At 41.8% G+C, this 25,266-nt stretch overlaps 1 protein-coding gene across 6 annotated transcripts in view; it reads left to right on the top strand.

Moving 5' to 3' along the window:
- Positions 1–25,266, top strand: part of LOC130685054 (eukaryotic peptide chain release factor GTP-binding subunit ERF3A-like) — a 53,928-nt gene that overhangs the window by 11,463 nt on the left and 17,199 nt on the right. The window contains exons 2-6 of one of the 6 annotated variants that reach the window (XR_008999492.1): positions 8,341–8,382; positions 8,502–8,614; positions 9,247–9,474; positions 10,489–10,522; positions 14,655–14,727. Coding sequence is in view for 3 of the 6 variants with exons in the window: in XM_057508255.1 (XP_057364238.1) it covers positions 8,341–8,382; positions 8,502–8,614; positions 9,247–9,310 (219 nt within the window). In the remaining 3 variants the exon portion in view is untranslated. Of the gene's footprint in view, positions 1–8,340; positions 8,383–8,501; positions 8,615–9,246; positions 14,728–25,266 lie in introns of those variants that run through there. The other 5 variants (XR_008999491.1, XR_008999490.1, XM_057508256.1 and 2 more) reach the window with 5 other exon arrangements.

Genomic DNA, 25,266 nt, shown 5'->3' with positions numbered 1-25,266 from the left:
GGAGTGAGATCCCCCCTACTTTATTCTTCTTTCTCAGAATTGCTTTGGCTATTCGGGGTCTTTGGTGTTTCCATATGAATTTTTGAATTATTTGTTCCAGTTCATTGAAGAATGTTCCTGGTAGTATCATAGGGATTGCATCAAATCTGTATATTGCTTTGGGCAGGATGGCCATTTTGACGATATTAATTCTTCCTAGCCACGAGCATGGGATGAGTTTCCATCTGTTAGTGTCCCCTTTAATTTCTCTTAAGAGTGACTTGTAGTTTTCAGAGTATAAGTCTTTCACTTCTTTGGTTAGGTTTATTCCTAGGTATTTTATTTTTTTTGATGCAATTGTGAATGGAGTTGTTTTCCTGATTTCTCTTTCTGTTGGTTCATTGTTAGTATATAGGAAAGCCACAGATTTCTGTGTGTTGATTTTGTATCCTGCAACTTTGCTGTATTCCGATATCAGTTCTAGTAGTTTTGGGGTGGAGTCTTTAGGGTTTTTTATGTACAGTATCATGTCATCTGCAAATAGTGACAGTTTAACTTCTTCTTTACCAATCTGGATTCCTTGTATTTCTTTATTTTGTCTGATTGCCGTGGCTAGGACCTCCAGTACTATGTTAAATAACAGTGGAGAGAGTGGGCATCCCTGTCTAGTTCCCGATCTCAGAGGAAATGCTTTCAGCTTCTCGCTGTTCAATATAATGTTGGCTGTGGGTTTATCATAGATGGCCTTTATTATGTTGAGGTACTTGCCCTCTATTCCCATTTTGCTGAGAGTTTTTAACATGAATGGATGTTGAACTTTGTCAAATGCTTTTTCAGCATCTATGGAGATGATCATGTGGTTTTTGTCTTTCTTTTTGTTGATGTGGTGGATGATGTTGATGGACTTTCGAATGTTGTACCATCCTTGCATCCCTGGAATGAATCCCACTTGGTCATGGTGTATGATCCTTTTGATGTATTTTTGAATTCGGTTTGCTAATATTTTGTTGAGTATTTTTGCATCTACGTTCATCAGGGATATTGGTCTGTAGTTTTCTTTTTTGGTGGGGTCTTTGCCTGGTTTTGGTATTAGGGTGATGTTAGCTTCATAGAATGAGTTTGGGAGTATCCCCTCCTCCTCTATTTTTTGGAAGACTTTAAGGAGAATGGGTATTATGTCTTCCCTGTATGTCTGATAAAATTCCGAGGTAAATCCATCTGGCCCGGGGGTTTTGTTCTTTGGTAGTTTTTTGATTACCTCTTCAATTTCGTTGCTGGTAATTGGTCTGTTTAGATTTTCTGTTTCTTCCTGGGTCAGTCTTGGAAGGTTATATTTTTCTAGGAAGTTGTCCATTTCTCCTAGGTTTCCCAGCTTGTTAGCATATAGGTTTTCATAGTATTCTCCAATAATTCTTTGCATTTCCGTGGGGTCCGTCGTGATTTTTCCTTTCTCGTTTCTGATACTGTTGATTTGTGTTGACTCTCTTTTCTTCTTAATAAGTCTGGCTAGAGGCTTATCTATTTTGTTTATTTTCTCGAAGAACCAGCTCTTGGTTTCATTGATTTTTGCTATTGTTTTATTATTCTCAATTTTATTTATTTCTTCTCTGATCTTTATTATGTCCCTCCTTCTGCTGACCTTAGGCCTCATCTGTTCTTCTTTTTCCAATTTCAATAATTGTGACATTAGACCATTCATTTGGGATTGCTCTTCCTTTTTTAAATATGCTTGGATTGCTATATACTTTCCTCTTAAGACTGCTTTTGCTGTGTCCCACAGAAGTTGGGGCTTAGTGTTGTTGTTGTCATTTGTTTCCATATATTGCTGGATCTCCATTTTGATTTGGTCATTGATCCATTGATTATTTAGGAGCGTGTTGTTAAGCCTCCATGTGTTTGTGAGCCTCTTTGCTTTCTTTGTACAGTTTATTTCTAGTTTTATGCCTTTGTGGTCTGAAAAGTTGGTTGGTAGGATTTCAATCTTTTGGAATTTTCTGAGGCTCTTTTTGTGGCCTAGTATATGGTCTATTCTGGAGAATGTTCCATGTGCACTTGAGAAGAATGTATATCCCGCTGCTTTTGGATGTAGAGTTCTATAGATGTCTATTAGGTCCATCTGCTCTACTGTGTTGTTCAGTGCTTCCGTGTCCTTACTTATTTTCTGCCCAGTGGATCTATCCTTTGGGGTGAGTGGTGTGTTGAAGTCTCCTAGAATGAATGCATTGCAGTCTATATCCCCCTTTAGTTCTGTTAGTATTTGTTTCACATATGCTGGTGCTCCTGTGTTGGGTGCATATATATTTAGAATGGTTATATCCTCTTGTTTGACTGAGCCCTTTATCATTATGTAGTGTCCTTCTTTATCTCTTGTTACTTTCTTTGTTTTGAAGTCTATTTTGTCTGATATTAGTACTGCAACCCCTGCTTTCTTCTCACTGTTGTTTGCTTGAAATATGTTTTTCCATCCCTTGACTTTTAGTTTGTACATGTCTTTGGGTTTGAGGTGAGTTTCTTGTAAGCAGCATATAGATGGGTCTTGCTTTTTTATCCATTCTGTTACTCTGTGTCTTTTGATTGGTGCATTCAACCCATTAACATTTAGGGTGACTATTGAAAGATATGTACTTATTGCCATTGCAGGCTTTAAATTCGTGGTTACCAAAGGTTCAAGGTTAGCCTCTTTAGTATCTTACTGCCTAACTTAGCTCGCTTATTGAGCTGTTATATACACTGTCTGGAGATTCTTTTCTTCTCTCCCTTCTTGTTCCTCCTCCTCGATTCTTCATATGTTGGGTGTTTTGTGCTGTGCTCTTTCTAGGAGTGCTCCCATCTAGAGCAGTCCCTGTAAGATGTTCTGTAGAGGTGGTTTGTGGAAAGCAAATTCCCTCAGCTTTTGTTTGTCTGGGAATTGTTTAATCCCACCATCATATTTGAATGATAGTCGTGCTGGATACAGTATCCTTGGTTCAAGGCCCTTCTGTTTCATTGTATTAAATATATCATGCCATTCTCTTCTGGCCTGTAGGGTTTCTGTTGAGAAATCTGACGTTAGCCTGATGGGTTTCCCTTTATAGGTGACCTTTTTCTCTCTAGCTGCCTTTAACACTCTTTCCTTGTCCTTGATCTTTGCCATTTTAATTATTATGTGTCTTGGTGTTGCCCTTCTTGGATCCTTTCTGTTGGGGGTTCTGTGTATTTCCGTGGTCTGTTTGATTACTTCCTCCCCCAGTGTGGGGAAGTTTTCAGCAATTATTTCTTCTAAGATACTTTCCATCTCTTTGCCTCTCTCTTCTTCTTCTGGGACCCCTATAATACGGATATTGCTCCTTTTAGATTGGTCACACAGTTCTCTTAATATTGTTTCATTCCTGGAGATCCTTTTGTCTCTCTCTATGTCAGCTTCTATGCGTTCCTGTTCTCTCATTTCAATTCCATCAATGGCCTCTTGCATTCTATCCATTCTGCTTATAAACCCTTCCAGAGTTTGTTTCATTTCTGCGATCTCCTTTCTGGCATCTGTGATCTCTTTCCGGACTTCATCCCATTTTTCTTGCCTATTTCTCTGCATCTCTGTCAGCATGTTTATGATTCTTATTTTGAATTCTTTTTCAGGAAGACTGGTTAGGTCTGTCTCCTTCTCTGGTGTTGTCTCTGTGATCTTTGTCTGCCTGTAGCTTTGCCTTTTCATGGTGATAGGAATAGTCTGCAGAACTGGGACGAGTGACGGCTGGAAGGACTTCCTTTCTTGTTGGTTTGTGGCCCTCCTCTCCTGGGAGAACAGCGGCCTCTAGTGGCTTGTGCTGCGCAGCTGCGCGCAGACAAGGTTTCTGCTTCCTGCCCGGCTGCTATGGAGTTAATCTCCGCTGTTGCTGTGGGCGTGGCCTGGCTCCGGCAGCTACTCCAAAATGGTGGAGTCGCGTTGGAGCAGGAGCTGCTGGGAGGCTATTTATCTCCGTAAGGGGCCTCCCTGCTCCCTGCAGCCCAGGGGTTAGGGTGCCCAGAGATCCCGGATTCCCTACCTCTGGATTAAGTGACCCGCCCTGCCCCTTTAAGACTTCCAAAAAGCACCCGCCAAAACAAAACAACGACCACAAAAAAAAACAAGAAAAAAAAAAAATTTTTTTTAATTAAAAAAAAAAAGGTGGTCGTTCGTTTTTCTTTATTCTCCGGTGCCAGCCTCAGTCTTCTGCTCACCGGTCTTTCTGCCCTGTTTCCCTAATATTGGGGTCCCTATCCCTTTAAGACTTCCAAAAAGCGCTCACCAAAACAAAGCAGCAAAAAAGCAAAAAAAAAAAAAAAATGGTCGCGCGCTTTTCTTATGTCCTCTGTCGCTCAGCCTCCAGTGCCTGCTCACTGTTCTTGCTGCCCTGTTTTCCCAGTATCGAGGGCCCTGCACTCTGGCCCGGATGGCTGGGGCTGGGTGCTCGGCAGCCCTGGGCTCCGTCTCCCTCCCGCTCTGCCTGCTCTTCTCCTGCCGGTAGCTGGGGGGAGGGGCGCTCGGCTCCCGCGGGGCCGGGGCTTGTATCTTACCCCCTTCGCGAGGCGCTGGGTTCTCTCAGGTGCGGATGTGGTCTGGATATTGTCCTGTGTCCTCTGGTCTTTATTCTAGGAAGGGTTGTCTTTGTTATATTTTCATAGATATATGTTGTTTTGGGAGGAGATTTCCGCTGCTCTACTCACGCCGCCATCTTCCGCCCCCTCTCCGAAAGATTAGTTTTATATATCTAAAACAGTACACACTTAAATTGCTGATTTATGGACTATGTGGATTAAGCACCTTAAGAATTGGCCAGACGTTATATTTAAAATATAACTTGAACTGAAACCTGGCTTTCACAGCCCACCACCAGTGTGGCCTTCACATGAACTGGCCAAGTAAGAGTCTCTGTGTTAAAGTCCTTTGATCCATAATCAAATCTTAAAAAAAAAATTTGTGTTTTTAAAAATTGAGGTGAAATCCATATGACATGAAATTAGCCATTTGAAAGTGAACAGTTCGGTGGCATTTGGTATATTCACAGCGTTGTGCATCTTACTACCTCAAGGTTCCAGATGTTCTCATCGCCTCCAAAGGAAATCATACTCTTTAGCAGTCATTTAACACTCCCCTTTTCCCAGCTTTTGGCAACCACCAATCTACTTTCTGAGTGTATGAATTTACCTGTTCTGAATATTTCATGTGAATGGAATTGTACATGTGATCTTTTGTGTCTGGCTTATTGCACCATTATCAACTTTTAACTAAGAGTTTTAAGACTCACAGTATCGTCTGTGTTAAACCATAGTCAGTTCTGTTGCCTGACTGTCTTTTGGTAAACACTTTCACTTCTTGTTTTAAAACTTTTGGTAATGTACCTTGTATCACAGCCAGTTCATTAATCTTCCTTTATCATCAACTATAGCATTAGTTTCTTTTAATTTGAGGTATGGCAGTTTTATAAACTAGTACACTTCTGATAAACTTTCCCACCTAGTTAGAATTGTTCTTTTTTGAACGAGGGTGTGCTCCTGATGAGGATGTATCTTCTGAACATGGAGATACCATTAGAAAATATGAAACTGTTTTCATTCCTTGGGAGGTTTACTAACTTCTGCTCGACTAGCAGATATGAAGCATGCAGGACTTGAAAATCAAGCCCTTAATGGGTATGTTTGCCAGCCATGAATAAGTAACTTTGGACCTGGTAGAATTCTAAGCCTATGCGCATTAGTAGCCAGTAAATCTGGATGTGATGTATATTATGAATAATAGGAGTAGAATGAGAAAGGGTTGGAGATGTGTGTGAATGCATATGTGTGTGAGAGAAGAGACGGGTACAAATACACTGATAAGTTTAAATGTAAAGAACGTGTTGCTGTATCTGATTTTTCTGGTTCATTGTTCCAAAAACATCAGTTCGCAGATGTTGCTACCATTGTCATTTGAATTGTAATGTGATCCGTGGTCTGAATGCAAGGATAAGCTCTTTTTCTTCCATCCTGGGGAAACTACTGTCAGCTTCTTATTTTGAGGCCCTTTAATGTCATCATTACGTGTATATTAATAACTTAATTGCTGTTTGTACTTGACCCTGTCTCTGCCTCTGTAAGCTGTACAAACTGAAGACAAATGTGTTATAAATGTAGGGTGTTTTGAAAAATAAAACCATGAGCAGTTATTATGCTGCATTATGCAGCCATGATGTCACTGTCCTGAGAGGTGCCTTACAGCCTTAGGCATGTATTGTGTATTTGTAAATCTAAGACTTGGTTGTAGAACAGGTGTTGAGGTGTGTGTACTGTTCGGTCTTATAATGCCCATTTGCAGTTTGGGATGTCTTATAAGTGATGAGAGAGCCCCCATACTGATTGTCTCAGTCTTCCTTGCCTTAAAATGCTTGACCATCCTAACTGTGTCATCACTTACTCGGTTTACTTTTACTGAGGGATTTTCAGCAAGGGCTGTCTGAGGAAGGCAAGGTGGCATTTGTGTAACTTGGAGAAGCCCATTCTAATATGTCAGAATGTTAGGTAAGTTACCGCTTACTTCATAGGGTTGGGGGGGTGGTTAAATAAGATAGCAATCAGCACATGAGGGCTCAATAAACATTTAAGTGGATTTAGGGTAACTTGCCACAACCTCCAACCCTGCCTCCAGCACTGTGTGGATTTGTGAGTGTTTCTATCCCTGTCTGCACCCATAATAGATGTGCAGTATATGTTAGTTGATAGAATTGAACTGACGGCTCATTACATATTATGGAGTGGGGAGTCACTTGTTGAATATCTCCTAGGTGCGAGGAGTTCTTTAATTGATACTAAACAGATGTGTACTCTCATTCAGTGCTCTGAGCAATCCTGTCAGGCAGATGGCATGTCATTTCCATGATTCAGTGAAATAATTGCCTCTCACAACTTGTACATGACACTCTAGGCTTTAAAACCAGGAGTCAGCCCAGTGCTGGCCTCTCAGCACCAGCGTCTGCTGCCTCCTCCATCCTGAGGTTGGCACGTCCGCCTGATCACCTAGCACTGCCTGACTTTCTCTGGAAGTTGAGTGATTTTTCCTTACTATACCTGTAAACTTTTCTTTGAAATAGGAAGTGAAAAAAAGTCTTTTGTGAAGTACAATTCCTGTTTCTTCCAAACCTAGTTCAAATGCTTTTTCCATTTCTGTTAACATCCTGCTAATCGCGTAGGTTGGGGTGTCTTAGACCGTTCACTCTTCCTTCCTGCACCTGTCCGGTGTCACCCCTGTTACCTCTGCGCTTAGCCTCTCCTCTCCAGCTGCACCGCGCCGCGGTGGAAGCCATGCTGTTGTTGCTGGCTGAGGTGTCTTTCCGTTCAAAGGTCATCCAAATACCACTGTGTGGGATCATCAGCAGTGACACTAAGCATGTCACTTCTCAAGAGATCTTGGTTGCCCTTTACCTTTCAGGGTCAAGAAACTCCTTTCTTCACTAGTGCACATTATAGAAGATTGGGCCGAAAACTTTTCTTGACTTACAGGTCTTAATACTTTCCGTGGAGTGATTTTAAATATGACTTTGACAGATTATCAATTCAGTGTTTATTGGTGTGCGGGATTCCTGTGACTTCAAATTCTTCAGTGTCTTTTTTGCATCTTGGAGATTCTTTAAAGCAAGGGCACTTTCATACCAGAGTATCATTAGGCTTTCAGATATAAAAAGAAACTTAAACATGTAAGTATCAGTATATATTTCTCATACATCTCTTTCAGTGATATCAAAGTAGATTTTCAGTGTGACAATTGTGGAAACTGGATTGTTGCTTGATCTTACAATTCTAATAGAGGGACAAAACCAGTGTCATTTTAATCATCTTTTCTGAGATGTTTGTTATAAGGGCCCGTACACATTTCAGGGACTTTATACGAATGTCCTTTTAACTTCATTGGTATCAAATAGAATTTATTCAAGGATCTTGATGATAAAACATGTATGATTATAGAATTTTTAAAAGGGCTAATCACAGCCTTCTTTGACTACAGCTACCAAGAGAAACTAGAGAAGTAATGTGTCTTCGTTGAGCAAAATCTTCCTAATCTGATCTGTGTATGCTGCCGATTACTCTTTAAATATCTGTGATAGAAAAGTTTTTGAAGCAAAATATGAGAATAAGCATACTTTTATGAGTACATTTCAGTTACTAAAAGGTTTGAAAATTGGCTGTGATTGGCAGGTTTTTAGAAGTAGGTTAAACAGATTTGTAGTTCGAAACCTGAGTTAGTTGCCATTAGTTAGGTCTGGGTTATTGAGATTTTTGTTGGGTTATTGAACTTACATTTTTACTGTATTTTAGAACATAAATAAAATAGATGTATAGTTCCAATTTTTAATATAACTTATTTCTATTAAATAGCACCTGTGGAACCTTCTGCAGAGGAACAATCGTTGTGTGAAGGTAAGCATCTATAATATGACTCTTTGAATATCTGACTGAGAAAACATTTAAGTTGTCTGTAGTATATAGAGCTAGATATTGTTTTGTAAATGTATATTATATCTCAATTTCTTGTCTAGGTTCAAATTCAGCTGTTAGCATGGAACTTTCAGAAACTGTTGGTAAGAAAATTTCTGACCATATTAATACAGTATTATGAAACTCTTTCACTCTCAAGATTTAAGGTGCAAATGTAAGTGTTATGATTATTGTAATCCCTACAGTTAACACTGGCATTGAATCTTTGTGTTTGGATTAACCATGCCGTGATAAATTTAGTAGTTGTCAATATAGAGGAATTGGGTGGAAGAATGCTAGTCAGTTTAAATAGTTATACTTGTTCCATTTACTTTGTGAGAAATTCCTTCCTTTATGTAACTTTGTTAATTTGAAGGGTTTTATATTTCCAAAAAGTTGATACCAAAGATATTACTTGTAGAGGGAAAAGAAAGGAGCCCCTAAATCCTGTGTTCTGGTTTTAAACTTTCCCTTTTTTCCACTGTCAGGGCATTTTGACGCTGGAGTTACTGGGCTGTTACGAATGATACATCTCCTGTTCACATTTTGTTTGTCCTTATGAAATGGAGCTTTATAAAAATAGCAATCTCTTGTAGTGTCTGAGTCAGAGCCCTGATGTCAGCAGTGAGGCCAGCTTGAAAGCTATTATCCATTTCTGTTGTGAAAGATACTTTCCTATGTGTCACTAGACATTGGAAACTGGAACTAAATATGCAAAGTTCTATTTGTTGTTTGAAAGCATCTGTGTTTTAAAGTATAGACTCTAAATTTTTTACCAGAATACTGAGTTAAAATACCTTATTTCAGTAGAAAATGGGGAGACAGAAATGTCCCCAGAAGAATCACGGGAGCACAAAGAAGAAATCAGTGAAGCAGAGCCAGTGGGTGGCTCCTTGGGAGGTGGAAGGCCCCCAGAGGAAGGTGCCCAGGAGATGATGGAGGAGGAAGAGGAGATACCAAAACCCAAATCTGTGGTTGCACCACCAGGTGCTCCTAAGAAGGAACATGTAAATGTTGTATTCATTGGGCATGTAGGTAAGTTGGGTTCACAGCAATAAGAAATGACCAGAATTACTGTGTACAACAAACAGAACATCTTACTTGGCTACTTGGAGATGTTTAGTGAAACTGGAATTGATCTAAATGTCTTGACTTTTAACTTGATTTTTTAGCTGGCAAAAAAGTGGCAGCACTTTGTTCTTGAAGGTTGGGCCGATGAACAGTTGTATAATGGAATAGAAGCTGGAAGAAAATAAGCTACAGTATATTTGTATGATGCATAATTGGTCTCTAGACCACTGATGATGGCTCAGCATATTATGACATTTATTAATTAACAGTCTAGAAAATGTGCCTATTTTTTTGTTTGAACTTCAGTTATTCTGTTAACTTTTTAGGATTCACTTTACTACATAGTTTGATTTTGCGTAATGTAAGAAATTAATTGGAGTGAGTTGTGGATGCTAGTCAGGTTGCTGGTTTAGCACAAAACAAAACCCTATTTTATTTATTCAGGTGTTCTCTGACTTACTCCCAAAATTGTGAAAGGAAAATACAGGATTATGTGTCCTTTTTTCTTCTCTTTGTCTCTGGCTTCCCCTCCTTTTTCAGTAGCGAGCCCCCTTTTGAAATTTGTAAAGGCACAACTGTATCTGCTAAGAGTGAAAGGCAGGCTGACCACCTAAATGGAGCTCTCAGTCCTGGTCTGCTCTTGCTGTCCACTGAGGCTCCGCTGGGGTAATTTATATTCTGTTGTTGCTGTGCTCTAAGCTAACGGTCAGGGAGGAATCTGTCCAAAAATTCATTTGTATATCAGTAAAGCAGTTCTCAGTCATTGTTGAGCTGCAAGGGATCTTAGCAGCTTCATTTTACAAAGAAGAAGGTAACTAGCCAGAGCGTGTGCCCCAAATTCCTATCATTTCAGTTGCTGTTGCAAGATGTAATTATATCAGCTAAATGATGCCTTCAGTTGTTGGTGTATTTAATTGTTGGTATTTGGGGTTTTTGTCTTTTACACCTGGTTTACACATTGTTGATGATTACTTTTAGATGCTGGCAAGTCAACCATTGGAGGACAAATAATGTAAGTGTTTTCTGTTAAATAATAGAGTGAATTTAATGGAATGTTTTGGGCATTGCAAACATTCACACAAAGGAGACAAAACAGGTTACCCCAACTTAAGAAAAATTAATAATAAAATGACATTACTTGTAGGGAAAGCTGATGTTAAGTAATTTTTGCAGTATGATCGTTGTTAGTATTTTCTGATGGAATTTAGGTCTTCTCTAAAATCTTCTGTCATCACCACCAGGAACATAAATGTATTTATGAAAGCTGTCTCTTAGATTTTTCTATAAAAAGTAATACAGAATCCTAGATTATAGGAAATGTCAGTCTGCTTTGAATATAATTTTCTTGGGAGTAATGAAAAGCAGTTCTTGAATTAGGTGCATGGGGGAAAGATTTTTCTAATCCATCAACTCCTTAAATTTATAATCAAAGATAGGTGGTTGGCTAACATGCTGAGATTAGAAGATATGAAAACACCGTGGTTGACCTTTAGTAATGTATTCTAATATTGAAAATCTTTTTAATTAAATGGCTTTTCTTTTTTTTTAATTGAAGTATCATTGATATACAGTCTTTTAGTTTCAAATATACAACACAGTGTTTCAACAGTTACACATATTATTAAATCCTCACCCCTCTAGTGTGATTACTGTCAATCAACGTAGAAAAATGTTACATAATCATTGATTATGTTCTCCATGCTGTACTATTCTGACCAGATTATATTGTGATTGTGAGTTATTGTATCCTTTTATCCCCCTCAGCCTCATTCCCCACCAGCTTGGTAACCGCTAGTCACTTCTCAGTGTCTGAGTCTACTGCTGTTTTGTTCCTTCTGTTTTGCTTTGTTTTTATATTCCACAAATAAGTGAAATCATACAGTATTTGTCTTTGTCTGGCTTGTTTCCCTGAGCATAATACCTTCGAGATCCATCCATGTTGTTGGAAATGGCAGTATTTCTTTTCTTTCTATGGCTGAATAATATTCCATTATGTATATGTACCACATCTTCTTTATCCTATAGATAAATTTATCTATCCTTTATTCTATTTAAATTTATCTATCTTTTATTTTATTGATGGACACTTAGGTTGCTTCCGTACCTTGGTTATTGCAAATAGTGCAGCAGTAAACATAGGGGTGCATATGTCTTTCCAAATCAGGGGTTTTGTTTTTTTGGGGGGTGTAAATTACTGGGTCAAATGGTATTTCTATTTTCAGTTTTTTGAGGAACCTCCATACTGTTTTCCACAGCAATTGCGCCAATTTAAACATTCCCACCAAAGCGTAGGAGGGTTCTCCTTTCTCCACATCCTCACCAGCATTTGTTATTTCTTGTCTTCAGATAGTGGCCATCCTGGCTGCTGTGAGGTGATACTCAGTGTGGTTTTAATTTGCATTTCCCTTATGATTAGTGATGTGGATCTTTGCATGCGCCTGTTGGTCCTTTGGATTTCTTCTTTGGAGAAGTGTCTGTTCATGTCCTTCCCCCAGTTTTTAATTGGGTTATTGTTTTTTTGGTATTGAGGCATATGAGTTCATATATTTTGGATGTTAACACTTTATCATATGGGTCATTTACAAATATATTCTCCCCTACTGTAGGATAAGGCCTTTCATTTTTAATCCCTCCTAAATTAGACCCATTTCTTCTTTTTTTTGTTTTCACAAACCCCATTACAGTCACTGTCCATCAGCATAGTAAGATGTTGTAGAATCACTACTTGTCTTCTCTGTGTTGCACAGCCCTCCCCTTTCCCCCACCCCTCACATTATACATGCTAATCATAATACCCCTTCTTCTTCCCCACCCTTAACCCTCCCTACCCTTCCATTCTCCCCAGTCTCTTTCCCTTTGGTAACTGTTAGTCCATTCTTGGGTTCTGTGATTCTGCTGCTGTTTTGTTCCTTCAGTTTTTCCTTTGTTCTTATAATCCACAGATGAGTGAAATCATTTGGTATTTGTCTTTCTCCGCTTGGCTTATTTCACTGAGCATAATACCCTGGCTTTAGATTTGTGGTTACCAAAGGTTCCAGGTTACTTTCCTTACTATCTAAGAGTCTAACTTAACTCACTTAGTATGCTGTTACAAACACCATCTAAAAGTTCTTTTCTATTTCTCCTCCTTTTTCTTCCTCCTCCATTCTTTATATATTAGGTATCAAATTCTGTACTTTTTGTCTATCCCTTGATTGACATTGGGGATAGTCATTTTAATTTTGCATTTGCCTCGCTATCAGCTGCTCCACCGTCCCTACTGTTGTTTTACTACCTCTGGTGACAGCTACCCAACCCTAGGAACACTTCCATCTATAGCAGTCCCTCCAAAATAGACTGCGGAGATGGTTTGTGGGAGGTAAACTCTCAGCTTTTGCTTACTGGAAATTGTTTAATCCCTCCTTCAAATTTAAATGATAATCTTGCTGGATAAAGTATTCTTGGTTCCAGGCCCTTCTGCTTCATGGCATTAAATACATCATGCCACTCCCTTCTGGCCTGTAAGGTTTCTGCTGAGAAGTCTGATGTTGTTAGCCTGATGGGCTTTCCTTTGTATGTGATCTTATTTCTGCCTCTGGCTGCTTTTAACAGTCTGTCCTTATCCTTGATCTTTCCCATTTTAATTACTATGTGTCTTGGTGTTGTCTTCCTTGGGTCCCTTGTGTTGGGAGATCTGTGGATCTCCATGGCCTGAGAGACTATCTCCTTCCCCAGATTGGGGAAGTTTTCAGCAACTACCTCCTCAAAGACACTTTCTATCCCTTTGTCTCTCTCTTCTTCTTCTGGTGCTCCTATAATGCAAATATTGTTCTGCTTGGATTGGTCACACAGTTCTCTCAATATTCTTTCATTCTTAGAGATTCTTTTTTCTCTCTGTGCCTCAGCTTCTTTGTATTCCTCTTCTCTAGTTTCTATTTCATTCATTGTCTCCTCCACCATATCCAACCTGCTTTTAGTACCCTCCATTGTGCTCTTCAACGATTGGATCTTTGACCTGAATTCATTCCTGAGTTCTTGAATGTCTTTCCATACCTCCATTAGAATGTTGATGATTTTTATTTTGAACTCCCTATCCAGGTAAGGGGTCCAGGGTGGGGGCAAGGGACGTAGGCTACCTCTTGCCGATGTGCTTATCGCTTGTGTTTTCTGTTGGAATTCTTGGATCCCTGATCCTGCACCAGTGGAAAAGGACCTCATCAGGGAGGCTACTACCAGAGACTGCTTCTCTGGGTGCCGTACCCTGTGGAGGGCCAGGCCAACAGAACCCTGGGTGCTTCAACAGGGCTTCCCAGGCTGGGTTCCTTAGGAGGCAGGAGGCCACCTGGCTTTCCAGTGGCTTGGGAGAAGTTCTGCCAGAAATGGCTCCTCAGTGGCACCTGACTGCCAGCGAGGTCACAACTTTCTTGTGCTTATTAGCCTGTTTTTTTCCCACAGAGGAAGGGACCACACCCTGTTAGGCAGGAAAATAGATATGAGTGGGATGGAAAGAGAATAAGGCCAGGAAAAAGCCCACTAAAAATGACCCAGAGTGGATCAGTTAAAGCTCAAAAAGCCTGGAGCAACTTGACCTGGAATGTTTGAATATTCCCCAGAGAAAGGAGGATATGTCAGCATAGCCCATGGCTTTATTGTGTTAATCATGCAGGCCCAGCTTATTTTTTTGACTTAACCTACATGCTTTTTTTTTTTCTCCTTTGGCCCTAATCAAGTAGTTTGCAGTCTGGGCAATTAATAAAGCCCAGCATAAACAACATAGTCACAGGCAGGAAGGATTTCATCTTAAAAATAAGATTGTGTTTTAATACCCAGGAAGTTGAGAAGATTCTTAACTTACTCTTTAGCAAACAGACAATAACTCGGCCCACCCTGGGGGCAGGGGAAGCAGTCTTGTTTGATATGCTCCCAGACCAAGAAGGCTCAGCTCCCAGGGAGAAATCACAGCAGGAAGTTGCTTGTGTTAAGTTAGTTCTAAGTATTATTCAGAGACCACCTAACAGCTCTGCAACCCCAGCCCTTAGTCACATTCCTGAAGAATCCTTAAAAGGGGGAACCCGCAAGCTCTCAGGGTGCTCCTCTCCCTGAGGTCGCCTGCACTTCCTAAGTGCATAACCTTTTCACTTTAAACTTTCTTTTCAACCTTTCAGGGTGCTGTCTCTCTCTGAAGTTGCCTGCACTTTTTCTGTAAGTAACTTTAAATAAAACTTTTCCTCTGCTTCACTACTGTGTCTCTGCCTTTTGATTCTTTTTTGCGGTGGGGACAAGGACCAAGGAAAATAGACAGTGCTTCCCCAACAACCCCACCCCATCTTCAAGGAATATGCAGGTCACCCTGACTAGAGAGACTTGCAGCTTACCAAAGGTTCCAGGTCCAGCAAAGCCCTGGGCAGGTGCTGAGGACACCACAGAGGAGAGGCTGCTGCCTGATGCACCTACTCCAGGGGTATTCTGACCAAAGGTGGGTGTGAATGTGCCTAGAATGGAGAGACTGCAAAGAACTGAAAACTAGGCCCACAAGCAAAAGGTGTCAAAGCAGGTGATAATGAACTGGGGGGAGGTCTGCTTGCAAACGCATCCCCACAGGATCCCTTAGCCCACACCGCTATCCAGCTCACCCCTTGGTAAGGAAGCACATGGGGTGACTGGGTCCTAACCTCTGTGCTCCAGGTGAGCCTGCCCAGCCCCCCACCCACAACTGCAGCAGAGCCCGAGCTGTCCTTTGGCCACCTGAGGAGAAGCTTTGCACTCCCTTGGGCACCACAACGCAGCTGAGTGGGACACTGAGTGGACCTCTCTTCTCTCAGGACTAATGTTATGTCTCCTCCCCATTTGCCTGCCACCGCTCCTTTACTTCACCACAGCCCCACCCCAGAGTCAGCCCCCATCCTCCCACAGGCCCACTCGAACTCGGTCTCCTGCACATGCTTGCCCTCATGGAGACTCCTGCCCAGTGCTGGGCTACCCTCCACAGCGGCTCTCTGGGAAGATCCTCTCACATGTAACTGTATCTGTCTAGGCCTGAGGTGGGGAGGGTGCCCCCCCGAGGTGCTGACCTTGCACGTAATCTTCCCCCACACCCAACCTCTGGGGGGTCACACCTTATCGCAACCAGGAACTGCTCTTGCTCCCAGATCTCAGCTGCGAGCACAGTGCTGTCCCTGCTCCCGTGCCAACCGCACCCACTCCAGATCCTCTGCCTCATCAGGGCCTGTAGTCAGCCCCCTGCCCCTCCTGCTCCCTGTGCCATTTAACCAGGTTGGGTTTACTCTCTATCCACTGATTTTAGGTCCACACCTCAAGACTGAATGTTGCTGGGCAGACACAACTGTGCTGACCGGCCTTGCTTCAAATTCCTAACCACAATTTCCCAGACTTCAGAACTGCCCGGCACAGCTCTCACACGTCGTTTTCTCCCCCTCTCCAAAATGACTACTGAGAGAGGCCCTCCTTGGTATACATCTCCCCCTAACCCACGCCAAGGAGCTTTTCTATTCAGTGAGGAAAATGGAAGCTACCAGGGCCCAAACTACTTATCATGCATCTTCCAAATGGAAATAAAATCACTTCTGCCTGAAATTCTATAGTGACTTCCATTAGTACTTTAAGAAAAGCATTTTAAAAGGCCATGAAAGATCTTCCTTTCTGCTGTCTTTTAATGTCATTTTATCCCACCTTCCTTTTGAAGCCTCTGGCCACAGCTGGCTCTTCTCTGCTCATGAAAACATTAGGCTCGTGTCTGCCTTTGGGCCTTTGCTCCTGTGCCTGCAACGTCCTCAACCCCAGCCGCTGTCCCTGCTCCCAACTCTGGAACTATGGCCATGGCCTCTGTTTTCTATTGTCTCAGAAAGGCTGCCGCTGACCACCTAAATAGCTCCTCCGGTCATGAGTTACACCGCTACCTGAAACTGTTTACAGATAACATCTGTGATAACATCTCTCTCTCCACCACAGCATACACCTCCTAGAGCAGAGACCGTGTCGGCACTTAAAACAGCACCTGGCACTGTAGACCGAGCTGTTGCAGTGTTTGACAAGGTCCAGGCACGAGGAGGAATCCTGAAAACAGGAACCTCATAGCTGGCCCCTGCTAATTCCCGCACTTATTTTTGCAGTTATGATGGTGATTGGGCTCATATATGGGAAATCTTATGTACTTAAGATTATTCATCTTTAGTAAACAACATAACCCACAATATTGATCAAAGCAGCAATTCCGGAAATGAAAGCAGTGTTATGGGACCAACTGTTCCAGGCATACTGCCACAAATAAGTGAGGTAGAACAACCCAGGCCTCTCTTAAACCTAGATGCAGTTTGTCCTCCCCTTTGTAACAATTCAAACATGACTAACTGGGATTTCTTTAGAATATTGGCAGACAAGGAGTTATTGGAACCTAGGCCATGGAAAAACCCATTCTCCCAAGAAACATATATGAAACAGCAAAGTAATAAAGATTAATAGACCCCACTGCCCAGGGCCCCACTTATGTTGCTTATAATATTAGAAGACACCTCTGGTAACGCCCTCATAGAATTTATGAGCAAAATAAAATTTATATTTACAAATATCCCATATATAAAAGTTTATGATAAATTTATAAAATATTACTATATTAATAGTAAGGTAGTAAGAGCAGATTTAGTGTTCTTATATAAAGGATAAAGAGGACTGACTGCAAGGCCCTGGTGCCTGTAGATGCAGGAGGAAAGGTGTAAACATCTGAAATTGTGGAATGAATATTATAAAAGAATAAGGTGTTTTTGTTGTATTCATAGGAATGTTAAGGAATGGGTGATAGGAGTACCAGCCCTAGATTTTAGATGTAAGCCTCTACCCACGTGTAGGATAGGATTTAATTAATAATATAGTTACACTTAATAACCAAAAGGCATATGGCTTGCATTTTATATAACCTGCTTAAACTTTATATAGCCTTAGACACATATCTAAAAGTCTATATAATCTTACACACTTAAAGTAAAAATCATAGCCCACATGCTTAACCCACACACTGTCTTACGCCATTTTCTGTTTAGCACCTACCACATAGCTTACATGAATTACTAATCACAATAGACTAGGGGAAAGTTAAAAATTAAATGTTAAATGGCTACTATTAGAAGAAATAGTGATATTTACTTAAGGGTGATAAGCTGAAATTATGTAAACTGACAGAAAAAGGATTGTATTATTCATAATTTTAAAAAATGTTCAACATTATGTAAACCGTAAAAAGATACAAAAATAAAGACCCTGCCGCTTGATGTCAGGAGATGTTACAACTTTAATTGGGTGTTTCGTCTCCTCATTGATCTCACTCGCTGACACTGTCCTTTCCTTCGTGACCCACACCTCAGCTGGAGCTGGACTCCGACACCGAGCCCATACCAAATCTGATGTGCAAACACAGACGTGTTCTGAGGCATGCTGGCCACGTGGAAGGGAAAGGGTGTGCTCTGGCCAGCTGCACCCAGGAAGTTCTTACTCAAGCCACCCCAGAAAGGGGTCGTGCCACCAGTGCTCCCACTCTGTCCTCCCCAAAGCCGAACGCCCCAGTGGTGGAGCTGCTGTGGGGGTCAGCCATGCTCAACCCAAAGTCTCCACTGTGAGCAGGGCGCGCTGACAGCCCAGACGTGAAGGGCGATGAGGTAGTGCTGCCAAACACAGAACTACTGGTTCCACTGCTGGTGGTGAGGGTCATACCTCCGAAGCCCGAGGTGGTGGCTGCAAAAAAAGAGGAAACATGGATCATAGTCTAACCCCATACACAAAAGTACATACAAAATGGATAAAACACCTGAATATAAGTCATGAAACCATAAAACTCTTAGAAAAAAACAGGCAAAAACCTGAAAAAGACATATGCATCCCTATTTTTCTCACAGCACTATTTACAATAGCCAAGAAATGGAAGGAACCTAACTGTCCATCAGTACATGAATGGATAGAAAAGATGTGATACATATGTACAATTGAATATAATTCAGCCATAAAAAGAAAACAAGTCCTACGATTAGCAACAACATGGATGGAGCTGGAGGGTAATATGCTCAGTGAAATAAGCCAGGTGAAAAAAGACAAGTACCAAATGATTTCACTCATCTCTGGAGTATAAGAACAAAGGAAACACTGAAGGAACAAAACAGCAGCAGAATCACAGAACCCAAGAATGGACTAACAGTTACCAAAGGGAAAGAGACTGAGGAGGATGGGTGGGAAGGGAGGGAGAAGGGGAGAGAAAAAGAAAGGGGGCCTTATGATTAGCATACATAATGTGGGGGTGAATGGGGAGGGCTAGGCTACACAGAGAAGACAAGTAGTGATTGTACAGCATCTTACCAGGCTGACGGACAGGGATACTATTGGGGTTTGTGCAGGGTACGTGGGGAAGGGGGGAACCAAGTAATTGTAGATAGATACCAAAAAAAGAAAAAAAGTATTAAAGGCCATGAATGATCTTCCTTTCTCCTGTCTCTTAATGTCATTTAAACCCATTTTCCTTTTTAAACCTCTAGCCACACCAGCCTCTTCTCTGCTCATGAAAATATAAGCTCATCTCTGTCTTCGGGCCTTTGCTCTTCTGCCTGCAACGTCCTCACCCCCAGCCGCTGTCCCTGCTCCCAACTCTGGAACTGGGGCCATGGCCTCAGTTTGTTATTGTCTCAGAAAGGCAGCCAATGTCTACCTAAATAGCTCCTCCTGTCATGAGTTACACTGCTACCTGATGCTGTTTATGAATAACTTCTGTCATAACATCTAAATCTTCACCACAGCATACAGCTCCGAAAGCAGAGACTGGGTCAGCACTTAAAACAGTGCCTTGCACTGCAGACCGAGACAATTCCAAATCTCACCTGCAATCCCAGACATGTTCTGAGGCGTGCTGGCCACATGGAAGGGAAAGGGTGTGCTCTGGCCAGCTGCATCCAGGGAGTTGGGATTCAACCCTCCCCAGAAAGGGTTCTTGAGACCAGTTCTCCCACTCTGTCCTGATGTAAAGCTGAATGTCCCAGTGGTGGAGCTGCTGTGGGGGGCAGCCATGCTCATCCTAAAGCCCCCACTGCCAGCGGGACCTGCTCACACCCCAGACGTGAAGGGCAATGAGGTGGTAACGCCAAACACAGAGCTACTGGTCCCACTGCTGGTGGTCAGGGTCATAGCTGCAAAGGCCGAGGTGATGGCTGCAAAAAAGGAGGAAACATGGATCATTGTCTAACCCCATAGACAAAGTAAATTTCAAATGGATCAAGACCTGAATGTAAGTCATGAAACCATAAAACACTTAGGAAACAACAGTAAAAAATCTCTTGGACACAAACATGAGTGACTTCTTCATGAACATATCTTACCAGGCAAGGGAAAGGAAAGCTAAAATGAACAAATGGGGCCATATCAAGCTTTAAAGCTTCTGTACAGTAAAGGACACCATCAACAGAACAAAAGGGCATCGTACAGCATGGGAGAATATGTTCATAAATGACAGATCCAATAAAGGGTTGGCATCCAAAATATAGAAAGGGCTAACACACCTCAAAAACAAAAAGGAAATAATCCAATTAAAAAATGGGCAGGGGAGCTGAACAGGTCTCCAAAGAGGAAATTCAGATGGCCAATAGACACATGAAAAGATGGGCACATTGCTTCTCATCAGAGAAATGAAATTAAAACCACAATGAGATATCACCTCACACCAGTAAGGACAGCTACCATCCAAAACACAAGCAACAACAAATGTTGGCGAGGTTGTGGAGAAAAGAGAACCCTCCTACACTGTTCGTGGGAATGTAAATTTGTTCTACCATTGTGGAAAGCAATATGGAGGTACCTCAAAAAGCTCAAAAAGGAAATACCATTTGACCCAGGAATATCACTCCAAGGAATTTCCACTAAGAATACAACAGCCCAGTTTGAAAAAGACAGATGCACCCCTATGTTTATCGCAGCACTGTTTACAACAGCTAAGAAAAGGAAAAACCCTACGTGTCCACCAGTAGATGAATGTATAAAAAAGATGTGATACATATGCACAATGGAATATAATTCAGCCATAAGAAGAAAACAAATCCTACCATTTGAAACAACATAGATGGAACTGGAGGATAATATGCTCAGTGAAATAAGCCAGGCGAAAAAAGACAAGTACCACATGATTTCACTCATCTTTGGAGTATAAGAACAAAGGAAAAACTGAAGGAACAAAACAGCATCAGAATCACAGAATCCAAGAATGGACTAACAGTTACCAAAGGGAAAGGGACTGAGGAGGATGGGTGGGAAGGGAGGGATAAGGGGAGAGAAAAAGAAAGGTGGCGTTATGATTAGCATACATAATGTGCGGGTGAACGGGGAGGGTAGGCTACACAGAGAAGACAAGTAGTGATTGTACAGCATCTTACTAGGCTGACGGACAGGGATACTAATGGGGTTTGTGCGGGGTACGTGGGGAAGGGGGGAACCAAGTAAACTTACTGTTTTTCAGGTAATTGTAGATAGATACCAAAAAAAGAAAAAAATTTTTGAAGGCCATGAATGATCTTCCTTTCTGCCTGTCTCTTAATATCATTTTATCCCACTTTCCTTTTTAAACCTCTAGCCACACCGGCCTCTTCTCTGCTCATGAAAACAGAAGCTCGTCTCTGCCTTCGGGCCGTTCCTCTTGTGCCTGCAACATCCTAACCCCCAGCCGCTGTCCCTGCTCCCAACTCTGGAACTGCGACCATGGCCTCGGTTTGCTATTGTCTCAGAAAGGTGGCCACTGTCTACCTAAATAGCTCCTCCTGTCATGAGTTACACTGCTACCTGATGCTGTTTATGAATAACTTCTGTCATAACATCTAAATCTTCACCACAGCATACAGCTCCAAAAGCAGAGACTGGGTCAGCACTTAAAACAGTGCCTTGCACTGCAGACCGAGACAATTCCAAATCTCACCTGCAATCCCAGACGTGTTCTGAGGCGTGCTGGCCATGTGGAAGGGAAAGGGTGTGCTCTGGCCAGCTGCACCCAGGGAGTTCGGATTCAACCCTCCCCAGAAAGGGTTCTTGAGACCAGTTCTCCCAGTCCGTCCTGACGTAAAGCTGAATGTCCCAGTGGTGGAGCTGCTGTGGGGGGCAGCCATGCTCATCCTAAAGCCCCCACTGCCAGCGGGACCTGCTCACACCCCAGACGTGAAAGGCGATGAGGTGGTAACGCCAAACATGGAGCTACTGGTCCCACTGCTGGTGGTCAGGGTCATAGCTGCAAAGGCCGAGGTGATGACTGCAAAAAAGGAGGAAACATGGATCATTGTCTAACCCCATAGACAAAAGTAATTTTGAAATGGATCAAAGACCTGAATGTAAGTCATGAAACCATAAAACACTTAGAAAACAACAGGAAAAAATCTCTTGGACACAAACATGAGTGCCTTCATGAACATATCTTCCCAGGCAAGGGAAAGGAAAGCAAAAATGAACAAATAGGACCATATCAAACTTAAAGCTTCTGTACAGTACAGAAAACCATCAATAGAACAAAAGGTCATCCTCCAGTATGGGAGAATATATTCATAAATGACAGATCCGATAAAGGGTTGACATCCAAAATATAGAAAGAGCTAACACACCTCAAAAACAAAAAGCAAATAATCCAATTAAAAAATGGGCAGGGGAGCTGAACAGACAGGTCTCCAAAGAAGAAATTCAGATGGCCAATAGACACATGAAAAGATGGGCCACATTGCTTCTCATCAGAGAAATGTAAATTAAAACCACAATGAGATATCACCTCACACCAGTAAGGACAGCTACCATCCAAAACAAGCAACAACAAATGTTGGCGAGGTTGTGGAGAAAGGAGAACCCTCCTACACTGTTCGTGGGAATGTAAATTTGTTCTACCATTGTGGAAAGCAATATGGAGGTGCCTCAAAAAGCTCAAAAAGGAAATACCATTTGATCCAGGAATATCACTCCAAGGAATTTCCACTAAGAATACAACAGCCCAGTTTGAAAAAGACAGATGCATCCCTATGTTTATCGCAGCACTGTTTACAACAGCCAAGAAAAAGAAAAAACCTATGTGTCCACCAGTAGATGAATGTATAAAAAAGATGTGATACATATGCACAATGGAATATAATTCAGCCATAAGAAGAAAACAAATTCTACCATTTGAAACAACATAGATGTAGCTGGAGGGTAATATGCTCAGTGAAATAAGCCAGGTGGAGAAGGACAAGTACCACATGATTTCACTCATCTCTGGAGTATAAGAACAAAGGAAAAACTGAAGGAACAAAACAGCATCAGAATCACAGAGCCCAAGAATGGACTAACAGTTACCAAAGGGAAAGGGACTGAGGAGGATGGGTGGGAAGGGAGGGATAAGGGCAGGGAAAAAGAAACGGGGCATTATGATTAGCATACATAATGTGGGGGTGAACGGGGGGGGCTAGGCTACACAGAGAAGACAAGTAGTGACTGTACAGCATCTTACTAGGCTGACGGACAGGGACACTAATGGGGTTTGTGTGGGGTACTTGGGGAAGGGGAGAACCAAGTAAACTTACTGTTTTTCAGGTAATTGTAGATAGATACCAAAAAACGAAAAAAAATTTTAAAGGCTATGAATGATCTTCTTTTCTGCCTGTCTGTTAATGTCATTTTACCCCAGTTTCCTTTTTAAACCTCTAGCCACACCAGCCTCTTCTCTGCTCATGAAAACATAAGCTCATCTCTGCCTTCGGGCCTTTGCTCTTGTGCCTGCAATGTCCTCACCCCCAGCTGCTGTCCCTGCTCCCATCTCTGGAACTGCGGCGAAGGCCTCAGGTTTCTACTGTCTCTAAAAGGCTGCCGCTGTCTAACTAAATAGCTCATCCAGTCATGAGTTAAACTGCTACCTGGTACTGTTTATGGATAACTTCTGTGATAACATCTAAATTTTCAACAGAGGGTACAGCTCCAGAAGCGAAGACTGTCTCACCACTTAAAACAGTGCCTTGTACTGCAGACCGAGCCCATTCCAAATCTCACCTGCAATCTCAGACGTGTCCTGAAGTGTCCTGGCCACGTGGATGGTAGAGGGTGTGCTCTGGCCAGCTGCACCCAGGGAGTCTGGATTCAAGGATCCCCAGAAAGGGTTCTTGAGACCAGTTCTCCCAGTCCGTCCTGACCCAAATCTGAATGAGCCAGTGGTGGAGCTGTTGTGGGGGGCAGCCATACTGATCACAAAACCTCCACTGCCAGCGGGCCCTGCTGACACCCTGGACGTGAAGGGCGTTAACGTAGTGCCACCGAACACTGAGGTACTGGTCCCGCTGGTGGTGGTCAGGGTCATAGCTGCAAAGGCCGAGGTGATGGCTGCAAAATAGGAAGAAACATGGATCATTGTCTAATGCATAGACAAAAGTAAATTTGAAATGGATCAAAGACCTGAATCTAAGCCATGAAACCATAAAACTCTTAGAGAAAGACAGGCAAAAATCTCTTGGACATAAACATGAGCATCTTCTTCTTGAACGTCTCTCTTCAGGCAAAGGAAAAAAAAGCAAAAATGAACAAATGGGACTATATCAAGCTTAAAAGCGTCTGTAAAGTAAAGAACACCATCAACACAACAAAAGGACATCCTACAGCATGGGAGAATATATTCATAAATGACAGATCTGGTTAAGGGTTGACATCCAAAATATATAATGAGCAAACACAGCTCAACAAATAAAAAGCAAATATTCCAATTAAAAAATGGGCATGGGAGCTAAACAGACACTTCTCCAAAGAGGAAATTCAGATGGCCAATAGACACATGAAATCATGCATCATATTGCTTGTCATCAGAGAAATGCCAATAAAGACCACAATGAGATATCACCTCACACCAGTAAGGATCGCCGCCATCAAAAACACAAACAACAACAAACGTTGGTGAGGTTGTGGAGAAAGGGAAATCCTTCTACACTGTTGGTGGGAATGTAAATTCGTTTAACCTTTGTGAAAAGCAATATGGAGGTTACTCAAAAAGCTCAAAATAGAAATACATTTGACCGAGGAATTCCAAACCAACTAATTTACCCTAAGAATACAGCTGCCCAGTTTGAAAAAAGACAGATGCACCCCAATATTTGTCACAGTGCTATTTACAACAGCCAGGAAATGGAAAAAAACTAAGTGTCTATCAGTAGACAAATGCATAAAAAAGATTTGATACATATGCACAATGGAATATAATTCACCTATAAGAAGAAAACAAATCCTACCATTTGCAACAACATGGATGGAGCTAGAGGGTATTATGTTCTGTTAAATAAGTGAGGTGGAGAAAGACAAGTACCAAATGATTTCACTCATCTCTAGAGTATAAGTGCAAAGGAAAAACTGAAGGAACAAAACAGGACCACAATCACAGAACCCAAGAATGGACTAACAGTTACCAAACAGAAAGAGACTGAGGAGGATGGATGGGAAGGGAGGGATAAGGGCAGGGAAAAAGACAGGGGGCATTATGATTAGCATGTATAATGTGGGGGGGCATGGGTAGGGCTAGGCTACACAGAGAAGACAAGTAGTGATTCTACAGTATGTTACTACACTGATGGACAGTGATTCTAATGGAGTCTGTGCGGGATACTTGGTGAAGGGGGGAGCCAAATAAACATAATGTTCTTAAGGTAATTGTAGTTTAACAAAAAAAAAACACCATTTTAAAGGGCCGTGAATGAAATTCCTTTCTGTCTGTTTCTTAATGTCATTTTATCCCACCTTCCTTTTTAAACCTCTAGC

This window comes from Manis pentadactyla, chromosome 10 (genome assembly GCF_030020395.1).
Source record: "Manis pentadactyla isolate mManPen7 chromosome 10, mManPen7.hap1, whole genome shotgun sequence".
In the NCBI taxonomy this organism is placed as follows: domain Eukaryota; kingdom Metazoa; phylum Chordata; class Mammalia; order Pholidota; family Manidae; genus Manis; species Manis pentadactyla.
Note: the sequence above shows the minus strand (reverse complement) of the source record. Positions and strands in the feature narration are given on the sequence as shown.